At 39.7% G+C, this 19,480-nt stretch overlaps 1 protein-coding gene across 1 annotated transcript; it reads left to right on the plus strand.

Moving 5' to 3' along the window:
- Window positions 1-68: 68 nt before the first annotated feature.
- LOC117290520 lies at window positions 69-13,591 on the plus strand. The gene is made up of 9 exons (XM_033771946.1): window positions 69-226; window positions 1,187-1,357; window positions 1,693-1,799; window positions 2,349-2,447; window positions 6,051-6,194; window positions 7,526-8,977; window positions 10,138-10,367; window positions 12,406-12,585; window positions 12,924-13,591. Exons 1-9 carry the CDS (start codon window positions 82-84, stop codon window positions 13,141-13,143), a joined length of 2,748 nt encoding a protein of 915 aa, XP_033627837.1. The 5' UTR covers window positions 69-81; the 3' UTR covers window positions 13,144-13,591.
- The last annotated feature ends 5,889 nt before the right edge of the window (window positions 13,592-19,480 follow it).

Here is a 19,480-nt window from a genome sequence, read left to right on the forward strand (position 1 = left end):
CCCATGAGCTAACAAGAAAGGTAGCATTTGAGCGAAGGATTTTCCCGATTCTTTCTCAGTTACTGGACGTTTGAATTGACCATGGTCGATCCAGGATGGAAACTGGTGATTCCGAAGAAGTACCTGCCTTATTTGGGAGCGGGTGCTGCTGCTGTGGTCACATTTGCCTACATTCTGTGGGGACCAGATGTCGACCGTGGTTTCAACTCGAGATCCGGATCGAAACGTAAGGGGCGCTGTATTTTGTTTTCCTTTTTCCCTTTATTAACTTTTATTTTTCTATCAATATGGCCAATACGAAGACATCATAGCTGACTGAAACATTGTTTGTTGATTATTAAAAATTGCATTTGGATTCTGATTTGTTTTCCACCAAAAACTTTTTATTTTGTAAATAGATAGATGATTTAATTGAAAACTTGTCTTGTCTTGTCTTGTCTTGTTTTGTATGTATATTCCTGTGACTGTCTCAACTTAATCTCAAGAGTCCACAGGCTATAAATTTAAGAAGACCTAAGTAAAACTAAAAGCATACATCTGTACATAATGTTTATCATAGTTCAATTGAGCCACCATTCATTCAACTGTTAAAACATCAAAACGCTCAGTCCAGTCACAATCTTACCGATGGTTGAAATGGATTAAGGAGGGGTTGGAAAAGTTTCCGTATGGCGCCACCACTTTTTCATTCGCAATAAAATAATATAGTATCTAATTTACCTGATTGATATATCCCTTTTTGTAAAAATGAGTGAAAAAGTGGTGGCGCCATACGGAAAGTTATCCGAGGGGTTAAATAATTAATTGATTATTACAAAATTAACTACTGCAAAGTAGGCTTTGAAGTGTCATGGAGCTGTTCCTTTTTATAGCTCCATGGTGTCTTTTATTTGTTTAAGTTGGATCTGGATGGATACTTTTATAAATGCGTTTAAGTATTAACCCGGTAAGGCCTATATCTTAAATTGCCCTTTTAGAATGCATGCATACACCAACACCAACAGTTGAAACGCATACAATTTTATAAATCATTGCAACGCTTTCACCATTATAAGGGAGGATTTGAGAGAGTTCTAGGGCTAATAATTTTTATTGTGTCTTTATTTTCGACAGTCAAATCTTGCAAGAGTGTTTCTTTGAGCAATCCAAGCCACAAGTAATGAAGGTTTTTTCCTTTTTTTTACAGGGAAAGTTGCAGGACTGGAAAACCTTGGCAACACGTGTTACTTGAACACCATTTTACAGAGTCTGGCAGCATGCCCAGGGTTTGTAAAGTGGCTCAGTCGAGCTCTCAGAAGAGGATTCTTTAAAGGAAAACACAATGAACTAGCGTACAAGCTATCAAAAACTATCGAAGGTAATCATCAAATACGGTAGAGCCTGATATTATGGTTGGACGGTCCTTTGAGCGACACAGCAGACCGGGGCAGTATATTCCCCAGGGAACTGTGAAAGATGAAAAGGAATGCTATTGCTACATTGGCCCAATGACCATGGGCACTAAACATGTACAGTAATAACATGGATATTATGTTAACTGTAAAGTAGTTATTACATTATTCTTACTATTATTATTATCATCAATTCAAACTGACTTTTCTGAAAACAATAGTGTTTCACTCATCTTCTGATATTTAAATAAAAACCAACCAATTTAAAAAGTTGTCATATTTGTTATTTTTCTGTATTTAGTTGTGAACGACTATTCATCAAGCCATAGTGGTGCCCAGGTGTACTCTCCCCATGAAGTACTTCATGCTTTATATGGGTGTAGTTGGAAGTCTGACAGGGACCAACAGGCAAGTATTCATCCAGACTAAATAAAATGATATTGAGACATGTTTTATCCAACAACAGTTTTAGTTTGAAATTGCTCAAACAATCATTCAGGGTCAGATCCCTGCTAAATGCAGTACATTACAACAGAGTATGGGATTGAAATTGACTGACAAACTGCAACCTTTATCATTGGGTGCATTTTGATGTTTTGGTAGAGACACATAGGCTCAAAGTGGTGTTTTTCGATGGTGTTATATGGTCACAGTTAGTACCTTTAAACCTACAGTAGCCAGCATGTGTGTTTGCTGAGCCGTATCTTTCTATTTTGCTTTCCTACCTGTGTGCTTTGTTAATGGCGCGCTTATTCCTTTCAAGACGTGGTCATGCTTGAGAAATTATGCGGTATGAAAGGTTACGCATGCCATAGCTCTTTCGATTCTGGGAAACTCGGGACAGGATGGTGACAGGTGCAAACCTCGGGGATGTGATGTTCATTTTAAAAGATTTAAATGGATTTTCACCATTCAAGACCTACCCTTTTTAATTTCCAACCTTCTCATTTGTCTTAGGATGCGCATGAATTGTTCCAGTTTCTCTTGTCTGTTTTGGGTGAAGACAAGGAACCAGTTCCTTCCCCATTGCCCCTGTGCGATACATCAAGATTTACGGTAAGAAATCCATAAGCCATTTTGATATGGTGAACACAATACTATGCCACTGTTGGGTTTGGGTAAAATCCGTCTGAATACACCCAAACCAAGCAGTGCATTCCTAGTGTCTACCATACCTCAAAAAGGCTAATTGAAGAATTGCTCTAACGTGTCAAATGTCAAATTCAGTTTTGTGATTCAGTCATCTAATGGCTAGAGTCCGTATGAAAGTGGAGACAAATTATGTACAAGTTAGATGGGTGTAAAATGCTGTTGTAATGTACATGTTGTATACATGTAGAACTATCCATTGTTTACAACAACAGTGTACACATTCCAGGGACTTTCTGGCAGGCAAGATACACTGGTTGTGTAAATTTTGTTATCATAGTTCCCACACAATTCAAGAGTTACAAACTAAAAGCTGGAAAAGATGATAAAAATCAGACTACGTATACAATCTTCACAAAATGTAAGTTTTTAAGTTTTCTTCCTCTGAGCTGTGTAAAAGTTGTGCCTACGGGAAGTCAAAGCTCTCAATCAAGTTGTGAACCCTGGTTTATACATTGTATTTCCTGTGAGCACAAATGTGATGCGAATTGTGAGGTCCAGGGCTGTTTTCGCAGCGAATGTTTCAAAGGAAACTGATGCGAGCGATTCATTGCGAATTTGTGGCGTCAAAATTCATATCGCATTTGCCTTTACAGGAAGTACAGTTTGAACCAGGCTGTTAATATCCCGATTCAATCAAAGTCAAGTAGACACCACTAGCTTGATTTTGTAGTCAGCCAAGATGTTGAAATAATTAAGTCATATTAATTACCTTCAAGTGGGAATGTTGAGTAATAAAAAGCATCGTTACACAAGGATTGTGTTGTTTCAAGACAATGGAACCTTCAAATATGATGACACAAGCTCGACAAGCTTCACTGAGGTCATTAAGGAAGATCGTTCATTGGCTGAGAGTTGTGTGTGCATGTCATAATCTCAAGTTTACTTTAGGGTTTTATTGAAAAGTGTGATCAATGGCTACATACACACACTGGTCTGTATGCTTCGTTTTTTGAAAGGGAAAGAGTACCATGCATGTTCTCCTTGGTAAAGGGCACCCTTTGAGGCAATTGTAAATTTCTACTAGAGCATTTCAAGGGCACCATGAGGCAATGGCAAGGGGGCAACGGAGGCAATCGCCTCTGTTGCCTCCGTGAAGTATCATGCCTATGTATGTTTGGATGCCACAAAAGGTTACATATGTATTGCATTATTTTGTTCCACTATTTTTTATCAGGCCTAGCCTGTGTATGTTTGGATGCCACAAAAGGTTTACATATATGTATTGCATTATTTTGTTCAACTATTTTTTATCAGGCCTACCTGTGTACGTTTGGATGCCACAAAAGGTTTACATATGTATTGCACTATTTTGTTCTACTATTTTTGTCTTGGTGCCAAACTGGCTGTCAGGTTGCGTGACTGTAGTGGTATAGACTTGTGTGGTGGATGGCTATTACTGTCTTGCTAGCTCTTTTGAAAGCCGCTAGCTATCTGGTTATTTGCTTGTTCTAAGCTGTCTATAGTTCTCAGGTAAGCCAGGTAGCCCACTGTTAGCCGGCTAGCTCACTGGTTAGCCGGAACCTCTCTGGTCCAAGCTGTCTAGCTTTCAGGTTAGCCAGGTAACTCTCTGGTTAGCCGGCTAGCGCTCTGGCTAGCCAAGTACCTCTCTGGTTTTTACCTGGTTCCAAGCTGTCTACATGTTGCTCTCAGGTTAGCCGGTAACTCTTTGGTTAGCCGGCTAGCGCTCTGGCTAGCCAGACGTACCTCTCTGGTTATTACCTGGTTCCAAGCTGTCTACATGTAGCTCTTAGGTTAGCCAGGTAAGTCTCTGGTTAGCCGGCTAGCGCTCTGGCTAGCCAGACGTACCTCTCTGGTTATTACCTGGTTCCAAGCTGTCTACATGTAGCTCTCAGGTTAGCCAGGTAAGTCTCTGGTTAGCCGGCTAGCGCTCTGGCTAGCCAGACGTACCTCTCTGGTTATTACCTGGTTCCAAGCTGTCTACATGTAGCTCTTAGGTTAGCCAGGTAAGTCTCTGGTTTGCCGGCTAGCGCTCTGGCTAGCCAGTACCTCTATGGTTATTACCTGGTTCCAAGCTGTCTACATGTAGCTCTCAGGTTAGCCAGGTAAGTCTCTGGTTAGCCGGCTAGCGCTCTAGCTTAGCCAGACGTACCTCTCTGGTTATTACCTGGTTCCAAGCTGTCTGCATGTAGCTCTTAGGTTAGCCAGGTAAGTCTCTGGTTAGCCGGCTAGCGCTCTGGCTAGCCAGACGTACCTCTCTGGTTATTACCTGGTTCCAAGCTGTCTACATGTAGCTCTCAGGTTAGCCAGGTCGCGCACTGAATAGCTGTCTGGTCTGGCGACTATATTGCGACATGATGCCTAAAATTACAACATTTTCTTCCCCCTTTTTTCTTAGGCTATGTATGATTCACATCTAGCAATAATTTACATTACATGCCGGTGTAAAAATAATCCACATTGTGCACATTATTTATTTGCGGGGGTTTGTGTCCGATAATCTAATGAGAAATCAGCATTGAAGACAACATGTATTCAATTTCCCCTTCCTGGTTCCGTATAGACATTTATTTTACACATTGCTTTTTCTGGGTCGCATGATGCCACAAGCAATTATTTTGCTCGATAACAGCAAACCTGGCTTCCCCCCTCCGCTGGGACTTTAGCAAGTTCCAGTTTGCGTAGCTGGCACATCTGTAGGTTGTTGCGGGTGCCAGGAATATTCAGGGCTGGAGTCAGATCGAGGAACGCATAATTGGCTTTGATTTGAAATTTGACTCCTGGAATAATTTTGGGATAAGTGACTGCACCCTCCCCCATGGAAATGCTTTGTCAGTTTTGATACTTGTACCTGTGTGGACAGCTTGCACTGCTTTAACAACTACTGGAACATGTGTGAATGTATCAGGTATCGGAACAATTGGGGCAGAGCTCTGCCTACGTGTAGGCCTAGCCTGTACCGCAGGTCTCAGATTGCCCCTTCCCAAGTTAGTTGCCATTGTAATGTTATTTTTACCTAATTTTTCTTTGTCCTTCAAAAATCATTTGGATGTTATTGACAGGTTTGAAGAATTGAGGCAGGTTTGACATTCATCTGTTGCCCCAATTCACCTGGCGTGATCATTGCAACGGTTTTGCTTGCGCCACGTTTGGGAGTGGATTCTGTCCCCCACATGGGAAATTAACATTGGCTTGAGGGAGATGAATCAAAAGAGGGCGGTATCAGAAGAAGTGTGTACACAATTCGCCGTATGGGGGGACAGAATCTCCGGGGGGACCGAATCTCCTGCCACACTAACACTCTACCAACTGAGCCATCTAGCCCTAATGTCATTAATGTGGGTGGTTTCTCTATTTTGTTAATATCTTTTGTTAAGAACTCAAGCTTACTATCGACCCCCCTCCCCCCAAAAAAAAAAATAAATAAATAAATAAATAAATAAATAAATAAAAAATAATAATAAATAAATAAATAAATAAAAAAATATTTGTACTAGTTACCCTTCTCATATTTTATTCTTACTTGATCGTATTTTGTTTATTGATTAGGGATTTGACAGGAGTGTCTTCACCCAACCAGACCTTCATTCTAACATTGAGGCTGATTTACCTAAAGTTTCCAATAAAGACGGGGAGTCACCATTCAAGGGACTGCTAGCCAATCATCTCACATGTACAGTGTGTGGACACAAGGTAATTTCGAATCCCCCTAGCTGGGCAAAAATTATTCAGTCCTTACTTGCTGCTTGCCAATTGTAAAACAAACCCAAATTTACAGGCATGCTACTTTTCAGCTGATTTCCTCGTTTTCTTTTTAAAACAGTGCCATAGTTAAAGACAGTGGACACTAGTGGTAAATGCATCGAATAACAAACCTGTAAAAATTTGAGCTCAATTGGTCGTCGAAGTTGCTAGATATGAATGAAATTAAAAAAAAAACTTTGTCAAATGAAGTTGTGTGCTTTCAGATGCTTGATTTCGAGACCTCAATTTTTAAACTTGAGGTCTCGAAATCAAATTCGTGGAAAATTACTTCTTTCTCGAAAACTAAGTCACTTCAGAGGGAGCTGTTTCTCACAATGTTTTATACTATCAACCTCTCCCCATTACTCGTTACCAAGTGAGGTTTTATTCTAACAACTATTTTGAGTAATTACCAATATTGCCACTGCCTTTAAATGAGAAACACTGTAAAAAAGTTAAGTGTGATCGGCCATTTCCTCAATTGAAAAAGTTGCATGTCTGAATGTAAGTAAAACTGTAAATATTTGGTGAATAAAAGAGCCATCCTGCATTTATAACTGAGGTTTTCTTCTAAGTGGAGTGTGTACACATGCACATTGGAAGTTTGATTATTGGTAACAAAGGGAATATCATATTTTCCGATCACGATAGGAAAGTCCATTCAGTTTATAAACTTTTTGACAATGACTGTTGAAATGTTTTTTTCTGATGTGAGTTAAGATTTGTGTTTGCATTCAAAACCATCTAAGATGACATTTGATAAAAATTTACAGATTTTTTTGTGATTCAATTATGTACCATCTAGCATTACTTTGAACACTAGTGCTTTGAGGTACTTCATGTGTCATGGTCGAGCAGTTATTATAGCGTCAGACCAAAGGTCTGGTGTTTCTGATCAGCAAAGTGTGGGTTCGGGTACTGGTCAAGGCACTAATGGCTTGACCAAGATATTTTACCATTGTTTTTTTGTCCTTTAGTAGATGGGACAGTAAGCTGTAGCCCCGGTGAACTAGGATTGCTAGTGCATGTAAAAGAACCCATAACACTTAACGTGATAGAGTGTCAGGTTTTGACCCCAGTGTTTCTGGTTCACATTGTAAGCACCCTTGTTTACAGGTTTCCTCGGGCATGAGAGCTACAGTGATTAAGCTCACTTATTAGTCATCATTGGTTCCATTACAAGAAATATAATAGTAATATCAGTGTATCTTTACATCTCTTCATTGTCAATTAAAGGTTTCAAAATACTTGGTTTTTTTGTTTTGTTTTTCGATTTTTAGAATCCAGTGACATACAGCAGCTTTGACTGCCTAACCGTCCCCCTTCCGGTGTCAGCGTTTGGCACATTGTCCCTGGAAAGTATCCTAGCCAAGTTTACCCAGTCCGAATTAGTCCATGATGTTCAATGTACTGAATGTGCCAAGAAACTCACTAGCAGAACCAAACAGCCACCAAATAGGAAGCCAAAAAGCTCGGCTCAGAAACCACAATCGAGGAGAGATATCAAAAGAAGAATACGAAATTCGGTGACGACACCAGCAGTCACTTTACCGACCACCACACAGACTTCGGAGGTAGTGTCCGCTACTTCGGAAACTACTCCTGCATTATCAGGAATTAACTTGATGATCACACCCAAGATGCACTCTTCAATAGAAGTAACGCCTACTTCCACATTAGCTCCAATCAATTGTGGAATAGCTCGGCCGGCAAGTGATCGAGGGTGTGGTGTCGTTTCGCCTTGTGGGAGGAGCCTCTCTGATAAGGATTTGCATGCGAGAACGTCGCCCTCGGAAAAGGTTTCTAGCGATACGTCAAGCACTGGGTATGATACGGGCAGCTCAGGGCTAGAGGATCGCCATGGGAACATCAATAATGGTTTGAATATTCAAAATCCATTTCAACAGGTTGGAGTTTCAGAGCTTACTTCAACTAGTTGTTGTGACAACGGTGGTTCCGTTGCTGAGATGGACTACTTATCAGAACCATCTATTAATGGTAGTGCGGAGGAGGGTGCTGTAAGTGAACACGAGAAAATCAGTAACCTACATTCAGAAAGATCTGTTGAAAAAGGGGCATTGCAAGATTTAGACAAACCACAATATCTTAATGGTGGACAAATTTCAATTGAAAACCCAAAGAGCAGTTTACATAATTCCTGTACAAACGAATCAATGACACAGGAAGTTACAAAACTGTCGCCAGAATGCGCGTTAGCAAATGGCGTCCATGAGGACGTATCAGATAACATCAAGAATCGTAATTCTGCGCAAGCCTTGGAATCAAAACAAGAAATAAGAGTTAGCCATCAGGTGCCAACCACAAATCGGTCGATGCCAACTGGTGAACATGTAAACGGTAATCACCCGACGGATCACCAGCGTTTAAATCAAGATATGGAAAGCGATTTCCGCAGCCATAATGATGCAGACTCCAGCGCAAATAGATCGTCACAGCAACCAGCCGACGAATCAGAGATTACTCCACCCAAATGTCATTCAACTCCAAAGACCTGCCCTCCAGCTCTCCAATCAGCATCCTCATCAGACAATCGGAGCATCATCGTTTCAGGAGCCACGCCTACACCGAGTCAATCCGTGTTCGGTAAGATACCTGGTACGGACGGACCGCCGACCCTGACGCCATCAGATAGTATCACTAATGACATCACTAATGAGGATTTATCACTGAAGTGTCGACGGATCTTCAGGAAGCAGCTTACTCTTGGAAAGGTAGTGTTAATTGGTCGAGAGGAAATTACTCGGTTATTTATCCTTCAGGTTGAAGATCTTGCGGCTTGGGGTGGAAGTGATTGTTATTAGGGGGGCGGGGTATCATTGTCTAGTCGTGGGGTATTCTTTTCTGTCCTAAAGAAACTTTTTACTTGACATCTGTTTAACCTTCTATGCCCTGAGCAATTTCACTGGAATCCTTCCTCACTCTGTAACAAAATCTATCATCAATGTTCGTGTAACTCAACACCCACTCTTGTGGATGCTGATTATACGTACGTGTAATGTCTCTGGCCTGGAACTACATGTACGCAGAGGCCACCAAAGCAATGGCCTCTGTTGCCCCTGGCCTCGGCCTTAGAGCCCCTTCAAAAGTGTCCCTTAGACTTTCAGATTTTACAATGAAAGTGCCCTTTGCAAAATGAAAATGGCCTTGCCCTCTCAAAGATGAAGTTCCTGGTGGCCTGATGTCTGGTCCAATGTACATACATATATATGTGTACATGTTATGTAAAGCATAATCAGTTTACTAGTGCAGTGTTCAGCCCAACATAAGCAAACCATGCTATTGGAGTTTGAAGAATTGAGGATAGTTACATTGAAAAGGGGCATGTAGGTCAAGTTGAGTTTTGTGCCACACTCATTTTTCAATAGAGGGTGTCCTTAATGAGAGTGGAAATACTAGTTACAATTCTCTAACCTCACGTTAAAACGATGTATTGGAAGTGGAATGTACACGTGTGTCTTTGCCAAACAGTTCAAGTGCACCAGGCTCAAGTTCTGGTGGCTAAGTCATCAGGATGTGGGTTCCACCACCCTTTCCTCTCTCCAATACCATTAATATTTGAAGCCCAACAATTATTTTGGTTATGGAATTGCACTGTAATAAGAACTGTTATTATCATATTCTTCCACTTACATGTAGTATCCCTAAATTAATTTTTTTTTTTTTTTTTTGGAAAAATAGGCCAATTGCATGAATTGCAACTAATTATGGTTTGGTTGGACGTGTCAATGTTTACCACAAAAAAGTAAGGATGGATAGGGGGTGGTGATTGTTGTTTGAGGGGGTCATTGACCTAAATTTTGCTCAGAGATGTCATGTAGTTATACAATTAAAGGAATTTTAATTTAAAACACCGGAATGTTTCTTTTCCTAGCTGCCACAATGCCTTTGCATCCATCTCCAACGCGTGACATGGCTTTCGAATGGTCTCCCCTCGAGGCGTGAAGAGCACATTATCTTCCCAGAGTACCTGGACATGAGCCTCTACAAACAGACAACCGCTGTCAACTACACAGCTCAAACTACTACAGCCCAGAGTAGAGTCAAGTTACTTAGACTGCTCTCGGAGGAGGAACCAATGACGTCCCCACAGCCACCGCAAAGGTATTGGAATACTGCCGGTTGTTTTTGTGAATTACATTTATAGTGATGTGACTGGTGACTGGTGACTCGTACATGTACTTGGAATATTTTGAGTTGTATTTTTTTATGACTTTCATTCTGAACCGAGTCCGGATGGTCTTGGACTTGGACTCGAGAGTATTTTTACTGGGACTTTGGGACTTCAATTAATCAACAATTGGTGAAAAAAAGGTATTGAACAATTATAAAGTACAATTATTTTGAAGTCAAAGAAAGTCGAGAACATTTCAAGAAAATAAATCAATCAAAACTCATCCGTTCACTTTGTAATTCTGTTTCATTGAACTGATTATACCCTGTATCTCTGCCTAAGTTAGCCAATTTATAATGTCAATGTTGTATAGATATGTTGTACTTTCTTATGTAGTTGTATTTATATTTTGCTTGTACAGCGCCATGAGCCTCATGCCTGACGGACCTGAGCGCTGTATAAGGGGCCAATACTATAGTTTATTATTGATGAAAATTAAATGAAAAAAATATAATGTAATGGATGCAGAGCAAACCAATATGGGGGCATTTAAAGAAGCCAGACAGATGTTTTTTTTAAATGCCTGACACATACAAAACAAAAGCAACAAACAAACAAAAATTAACAATCAAACAGAGCGAAACAAAGAGGACTAAGACCCAACAGCGAAATTGAATTTATATGAAAATACTATTTGAAAATACTATGTGTTCTTACAAATTAGTTGAAAAAGCGAATGTACCATTTTGAATGGCTACTACTGTTGCGGCTTCAGCGTTTCATTCACACTGCAACCAGTCTCCTACTACGTGTACATTGTTTGTGGATTACATTAAGTGTTTTGATTTGTAACTCAAGTACATTTCAAGTCATATTTTTCGATACCTCTGACTTTGACCTGAGTCACTGTTGGTCAATGACTCGGAAGTGACTATTTTGACTCAGACTTTGGATTCGAACAGAAAGCAAAATGCTAATTGTTTAAAGCTATACAGTTCTTGCAAAACTTTAAGATAGGTGAAAATGGTGAATGTTCATTCCTCGAGTAGCTACCACATTTATTCATTGTTTTGTTTTAAAATCCTTCTCATTTTTTCACAACTTTATACATTTTTAAAACTGTTTTTCAGATGTCCAGACCACATGGTTTATCTCAGGAAGTGTAAAATTGTGACAGTTGGGGTGAACTGTTGCTTTTTTTCTGAATTATTTTTAATAGTATTTTTGTTTGTAGTTAATAGTATAATTCCCCTGTGTGGAAGACAAAATTAATTTTTAAGCTGGCGGAGGAAGTTTGTCATATTTAGACAGGAAATTTGTTTATTGTGACCGTTTTATTAATTCTGGAAATTATATTATAACTTTCCTTTGAACTGTTGGTGAAAATTTTTCCTTTGAACTGTTGGTGAACAGCCTAATTTCATAGAGCTGTTTAACAGATGATTTTGTGCATACTGGTGGAAGATTATGTCGATTTGGGACACTTTAACTTGGCATCACATGGTTACAAAAATAATTTGTTCATTTTGACATTTCACCGTCCTAAAATAGGCATCCTTATTTGAAGGTTTTCTTTCAACATTTTCATTTAGCACAGGACCTGTTTTTTAAAGTGGTTTACAAAGAACTTGAGGATGAACAAGCCTGTAGGAACAGTTGGAATGAAGTTTGACTGGTCCTTGTTTGGTGGTATTTGGTGGTTTTTTTACGGTATAATAACAAGCATTATATACACAGAATACATAAAAGAATTCAAAAGCAATGACCCAACGCATGGAGGCACCATGTATTGGGCTTGAAATGCACAATGATAAACGACAATGGCCATGCTTAAAGGTTTTTAAAATTAAATTGGTTTTACATGTATATTGAGAATAAAAAATACACAGAACACATACAGGAACACAAAAGCAATTAATGACCCAATGCATGGAGGCATCAAGTATCGGCTTGAAATGCACAATAATAAACGGCAATGGCCACTGTACTTAGAGGTTTTAAAAATTAAACTTTTGTATGCACTTGCAGGAAGGCTAGTCATGGTTTCATTGGAAGCAACTTCTTGGCAGAGAGTGGAAGCAAGTCCCCGGTCGGCGTTTCAGTACCTCAGTTGTCACCCAGAATATCCCAGCAGGCACCTGGGTTTCCTGTTGCGGAGGACGGAACAACGAGACTGGAGAGGATGGAGGGTGGAGTCTCAGGCCAAGGGTAACAAGTTACAAAATCTAAAAATAATGTTTTTTCTGAACACGTACCCAAAGCTCCTTGAAGTGAGTACAAGGATCTTTCCCTGCTCTTAACAAAATCAAACACCATAATTAACTCAACACCTGAACTGTAAAAAACTCTGATTATGGTGGTCACTTGGGATTGTACATAAAAATGTCAAGTGCGGTCGCCAGTCCAACAGGACGAGAGTCAAATAGGACTAGAACAAATGTGCAGAAGGAACCATTTACTTGAATTGGATTTGTTGGCATTGTTGACTTGCAAATGACAATTTAAACTTCAAAGTGAAACTGTCTCTATATATATTTTCCTTAAAGCTGGAGATCAGCTGACTCAATATACAGACTCGCCTCGGCAGTCGTCCACCAGGGAGACGCGTACTCCGGACACTTCCTAACATTCAGAAGAGCGCCCTCTACTGGCACGGAACTCCTCAGTGACAACTGGCTGTGCGTCTCCGATGAGAGCGTCTACGCATCAACTAGGAAGGAAGTGTTCTCGCAGAAGGCTTACATGCTTTACTATCAGAGGATGTAGTCAGATCAAAGCTAATGAAGCTTTGGAAGTTATCGTTCAATTATGTGAAGACAAAAGTAACTAATTAAATTATTTCAGGAGTCGGCTTTGATTTAGTTATCTTTTCAAACGAGACAAAGCTCTCTTTTTGTTTTTTGTTTACGGACGGAGAACTTTTCATAGATAGAGATTTCAACTTATGACAGATTGAGGCTTTGCTTGTTGGAAGATTGTATTTTTTTTTTTAAATATCACTGGCGCTAGGTTGGATTAGGCGTTTGTCATGTTTGTTTTCCTTATAGTGCAGATGACTTGATGGCTCATCAAACCTTGAACTTCGTTCTTGAAGGGCAATGCAATTATCCTCTGGTAAGGGGGAAGGTCTATGAGGGCGTCGTGGCCGAGCGGATAAGAGCACCAAACTCAAGCCTTGGTGCTTCTGTTAAGCAGAGTGTGGGTTCGAATCCAGGTCGTGACACTTGTGTCCTTGAGCAAGACACTTAACTATAATTGCTTCTCTCCACCCAGGGGTAAATGGGTACCTGTGAGGGCAGAGATGGTTCTTGTAATTTATTTATCCGAGTAGCGCATATTAATGTTGCACAGGCTGTATACTCCCCACCAGGGAGCTGAGATGGTTTTAGCAGTTATTTAAGGCCCAGTGACCAGGGGTAATAATGTGAAGCGCTTTGGGACGCCCTTTGGGTGTGAAAAGTGCTATATAAAAACTGGTTATTATTGTTATTATTATTATGAGGAAAATGTAAATTTGTGTTTGAACTTTGCAGAGGGTACCACTTCAGCACAGTGTACCACTGATTTTGCTACGGGTGTTGTGGGTTATTTTGAGGGCCTGTCACATAGTCCTTATCGCAAATACTTGGTACGCACACAATAGACGTGTAATGAGGTGCAAGCTGGTCTAGCTAGCTATCAAATTCGATTACTAGCTAGACCAGCATGCACCTCATTCAACAGTTTGCGCTTGCGCAATGGTATTTGCGAAAAGGTCTAAGGTTACCAAAGAACCCAAAAAGCCAGGTTTATTCGGTTTGACAACTCATCACCCTAAAATTATGCATCCATCGAATCCATTCGAATCCAGCTTGTTGAAATTAATAATATAAGAATAATAAAATAATATGAATAGTTATAATGCGCCGGTATCCATCAAAAAGATGCTCATGGCGCAGTTAACTGGAAATACGAAACTGAAGAAATTAACTACATGTATGTATACATAGCAACAGAACACGTGTTATGGGCTTAAGTGAACAACGCTTAAAAAGTTTCCTTTAAACTACTCACAGAAGATATGTTGCCAATGTTTTGAGGAAGTTTGTTCCAAAGAAGAGGACCATCATTTGAGAATGATTCCCCCAGGTGTTGTGAGTGAGAGAGACAACAAACACGGACAAATCTGTAGATCAAAGGCTCTGAGCTGGCTTTAAATGCAGAGTCTGAAATTGTGAAATTGTTTCTTAAAAATGTATGTAGGATTTGAAACTTTGCATGGTGGAAATACGATATAGAAAGGTTTGCGGTAACGCCATGTAATGACTATCTCTAATGAGTTGGGGTGGTCTTGAAAAGAACCGTTGGTTTCAACTCGACGTTTCGATTGTGCTCCGATTGTCTTCTGGAGAAAGCTTCTATATAAAAAATGTATGGTTATAGAGGATAATTCAGATTTAATTTGTTCCACTTGAGACTCAGAAACGCAAAAATAAAATACAATTCTTGAAGGCAAACTGTTTTTTTTTATGACTTTCATTTTTTATTTACATTGAACATGTTGAAGTCACTCTGATTGAGGTATACGGCTGTACAAATAGTAAACACAATAAGAACTGTACAAATCAATGATTCAAATGTGTAGATCAAGTTACATTCAAATGTCAAAGGTCAAAGCTGAGTCCAAGAGCACCAACTGGTGTCGTCCCCCCCCCCCGGCAACCAACTTTTACATAAAACTAAAAAATATTGCTTAGATTTACTTCCTTTACAGCACATTATGTAATCAAGTCCAGACATGAACATGACTTTCTTTGCCTTAAAACTCTTTTTTTTGGACCAATAGCATAAAACATCTCGACAGAAAGTTTGCTCAACATAAAATCATTTGCAAATCAAAGGTTGTGATAACTGAATCACATAAAGTTAGCTGTTGTCACCACACATGACAAGTTTTAAAGGCAGTGGACACTATTGGTAATTGTCTAAGACTAGCCTTCACAGTTGGTGTATCACAACATATGCATAAAATAACAAACCTGTGAAAATTTGAGCTCAATCGGTTGCCGAAGTTGCGAGATAATGAAAGAAAAAACACCCTTGTCACACGAAGTTGGGTGCGTTTAGATGGTTGATTTCGAGACCTCAAGTTCTAATATCTGAGGTCTCGAAATCAAATTCATGGAAAATTACTTCTTTCTCAAAAACTACGGCACATCAGAGGGTGCCGTTTCTCACAATGTTTTATACCATGAACCTCTCCCCATTATACTCGTCACCAAGTAAGGTTTTATGCTAATAATTATTTTGAGTAATTACCAATAGTGTCCACTGCCTTGAAGACTATAGCAAGATAGCTTGTGGTGCCTACATGTAAGCCTTGTATTCACAGAAGACGAGGTGTTTCAACATTCACCAAATTTAACGAATATTTACTTTATCGAATGAAACCTTATGATGCCTCTACTTATACAAGTACTTGCAACACTTTCTTCCCAACACACGATGAGGTTTGACTCTTCAGCACAATACCTCAAAATGTCTCAACTCTACGTATATTCAAGTACTCGGATAACGTGAGGTTTGTTCACAACACACGATACCTCAATTTTCATGAACTTATACAAGTACTCACAGAGAGTGAGGTGTTAGAACATTTTATTCCCAACACACAAAGAGGTTTGACTTTAACTGCATCCTACCTCATGATACCTCAACCCCATACTAATATTCAGATAACGTGAGGTTTTGCAACAGTTTGTTGATACCTGGATGATGCCTCAACCCTATACAAGTACTCAAAGAAAGTGAGGTTTTCCCAACCAACCGTTTTTTTTTTCATAACACATGGTGAGGTTTGACTTTAACTGCATGATACCTCATGGTGCCTCAACCCTTTTCAAGTACTCGCCTGAAGTGAAGTGAACACTTTATTCCCAACACACGACGACGAGGTCCGACTCTAACCGCATAATTCCCATGTCAACATTCAAGCATCTAATCTGATGAGTCAGTGCCTATGACAGTTATAACCATGAAATATGCACACCTTACTACAATCAGCAATGGGGGGGGGGGGTGTTTCCCCTCCAGTAGTTTCCTAACTATGAGACGATGACAGACAATGCTCGTCATAGTCTCACATTAGCTCAGTGTGACGGCCGTTTGTAGCACCTCTACACATGCGCACCCAATTCTTCTTAACCGGTAGAGTTTGGCGTTGTGCCGAGGCGTGAGAAATACTACCTCAGCTGATTTTCCCTTTTCTATTCTTCCCCTTTCTCTTTTTTTTTTCTTTCTCCCTCAACAAGATAAAATTGATTGACTTTCAGAGCGGATACTGAGATGTACAGGTGCATGTTTGTCTGATGACTGTTTTTTTTTCTTTCAACATTTCAACAAACGTTCTTTTTAGTAGAGGCATTTAAAGACTAGAAAATTTTCGCTTGCATTTTATTATTGCAAATCTCATGTGCACACACCCTCGCTTGTATATGCCTGCAACCATGAACCTCCTATTGTCCCTCTTTTGTAGTACTCTAACCTTTTTTACAACAACTCCCATTGGTTTTATACACGTTTTCCAACTGTGAACCTTTCCCGAACCGTGGACCCTATTGATCCATTTCACCTGACGTCAGAAAAATCTTGAATGCGCCATACTGGTGGGCAATTTCTCTGTGCGTTTTCATATATAATTCTATGCATAGAGTATGCTGTGCGTTATGCAGTGAGGTGCGCATTTTAGGCGACGCGGCGTTAATACACGTAAACCTAACTTGCCCACCAACATGGTGAGCGTGGCACCAGTCGCCGCGTGCGAGGCGCTCGTAAGGGGTCAATTGTCCTCTTTTGTTATAGATCCCCGGTTTGAATGTGTATGCATGTACATACCCACACACCCACTGTGCAGGGCAACTTTTGAGCTGTCAATGTTAAACTGTGCCCTATGCCAGGGTTAGTGGCATTTGATACATGTACTTTGCATGGTGGGAGTATAATCAGGTGAGGTTTGCAGTAGCACCATGTGTACATCTTTTTGAGTAGTGTTAAAATCAATCATAACAAAAAATAGCAACCACGGCACTATTTCCACCATTTTGGTCAGACATAAAAAACAACTACAATCCAGTAAACTGTAATGGTTCCCATCCTTTATCTCCACATTTGATCAATCTTATAGCATCTACAGTACAATTACAAATTATGTAACAGTCTCAATTTGTCCATAACTTCTTGTTCCCTTTTACTTACTCTGTTCATATTTCACAAAAATACACTTAATTTAATATTTACAGGTAAATTACCACATGTTGATGCAGTTTGTAAACAACAGTTCCTGTTTAATAAGAAGTCTCTATAAGCAATTATTACTATTTTCTTTTAAAGTACACTTGTTATACAAAGTAATTTAAATGTAGTCATCTTATTTTTCTTTAAAAAAAAAAGGAAACATAGCCAACATAACCTGTTTGTAACTTCAGTCAGTCAACAGAAGACATAGTATGGCCTTATCCAACTTTGCGGCACTACAGGCTTGATTGTGAATAAGTGTGGGAGTTTCGGATGCCCAAAGCAACCCACTTGGCAACAGCTGCATCCATAGCCAAATCTGCCAATCCGGACATGGCCCAAGACCGTGAGTGGACTACACTGCCGACCTCTTGACCCTTGCATACATTACTCCAGAGTGGTCTTGCTTTGGCGAGGCTAGTTTCTTTCAAATTTAGTCACCGATAGTAGGTGCTGTGCAACATCAACTGTCTAGGAGGGACTGGGCAAGTCTATGAATATTTGATCTTGATACAGAAGTTTGTTTGATACAATCTCTTCTCCATTAAGTGGTATTGCGATATCGACAACCCTACATTAATGACATGAACGTGTCAAGACTAACACCACAGACTGCCGGACAAACCAATCCATCACCATGTACCTTTAAGCCTTATACACACTTAGCTATATGTGATGGACAAGTCAACAAGTATGTTATATGTAGCTTGAAAAAATATTATGCTCTAAAAACCACACGATAACCCTGACAGACAAAACAAATCACATAAATTCCCCAAAATAGAACATTTTACTGTTAACAAGCTCCAATGCCAAGTACAGCTTATCTGTGGTTTTGGGGCTGACTTGCACTCTACCTTACAAACACCAAACCACAGAACTTATAAAACTTAGGCACCGACATGTTCACCAACTTCCAACAACTCTTTCACAAACAGCTCCTCCAGGGCTTTTGTTGAGGAGCGTTTCTGTCGGCACAGGATGCGTTTGAAGTCAATTTCCCAAGCAATTTTTTTACAAGTTTAACCTCCTACATTATTGTTATGAATCAGTGCTGTTTGTTCATCCTCGGGGTGTTTATGCAAATTTGCAACATTGGGGGTCCAGAGAAAAACACCCACTGGTGAATATACTTCAACATTTGGCAACAAAGCGGGAAATATTAATTGGTTATTGCCTGTATTAATGACGAGGGAAAATGTGGGCTACTGGTGAACGGCAAGGAAACAATCATTATCTGGAATTAAAATATGTGTATATGAGGAGTTTCAATGCTTCAATGAAAAATGGAACAATTTTAAAAAGGTACAAACTTGTATTTATGGCAGCGGAACAGCTTTTTGGGGAGTAGATTAATGCTGACAAAAATCCAACAGGGTTTGGGGGTAGATAATCCGAATGATTAAACAAAATCACAATTCATGAGTAAAGTTATTAAAAAAAAGTAGCATACTGGCACCTAATTAATAAGAAAACCTGGTGTCCCTGAACAACATGCTCTGCTATCTTCTGAGACCAAACAATCACAAAATTCAAGTAACCATTACGATTGCACATAATTCTCATGTTTGGTTAGTTGTTTATTTTGAGTTCACAGAACTCTCATGATATCAATTCTTCATGTCTTCTTTTACAGAAACCATTGCCGAAAGAACATGTTGACGATATGAAAGTATACAACAGAGACTTTCAATTCTTGAAAGCAAATCATACGCGCTTGCTTTCTTTAGTCATTATTGAAAATTCTTGTTTGTGCATGTGGCCATATTCTATACAGTTGGATGAAAACTAGTACGAATTCAATTATTATCTCCAAGAGAAAGTATAGACG

The sequence above is a fragment of the Asterias rubens genome, chromosome 5 (genome assembly GCF_902459465.1).
Source record: "Asterias rubens chromosome 5, eAstRub1.3, whole genome shotgun sequence".
Taxonomy (NCBI): Eukaryota; Metazoa; Echinodermata; class Asteroidea; order Forcipulatida; family Asteriidae; genus Asterias; species Asterias rubens.

What these genes read in the sequence shown, in the direction of transcription:
- LOC117290520 (XM_033771946.1), top strand. Translation starts at nt 82, where the DNA reads ATGGTCGATCCAGGATGGAAACTGGTGATTCCGAAGAAGTACCTGCCT. An exon ending in GCGATACATCAAGATTTACG is followed by an intron (nt 2,448 to 6,050) that starts GTAAGAAATCCA and finishes TTTATTGATTAG; the next exon opens with GGATTTGACAGGAGTGTCTT. An exon ending in TCCCCACAGCCACCGCAAAG is followed by an intron (nt 10,368 to 12,405) that starts GTATTGGAATAC and finishes ATGCACTTGCAG; the next exon opens with GAAGGCTAGTCATGGTTTCA.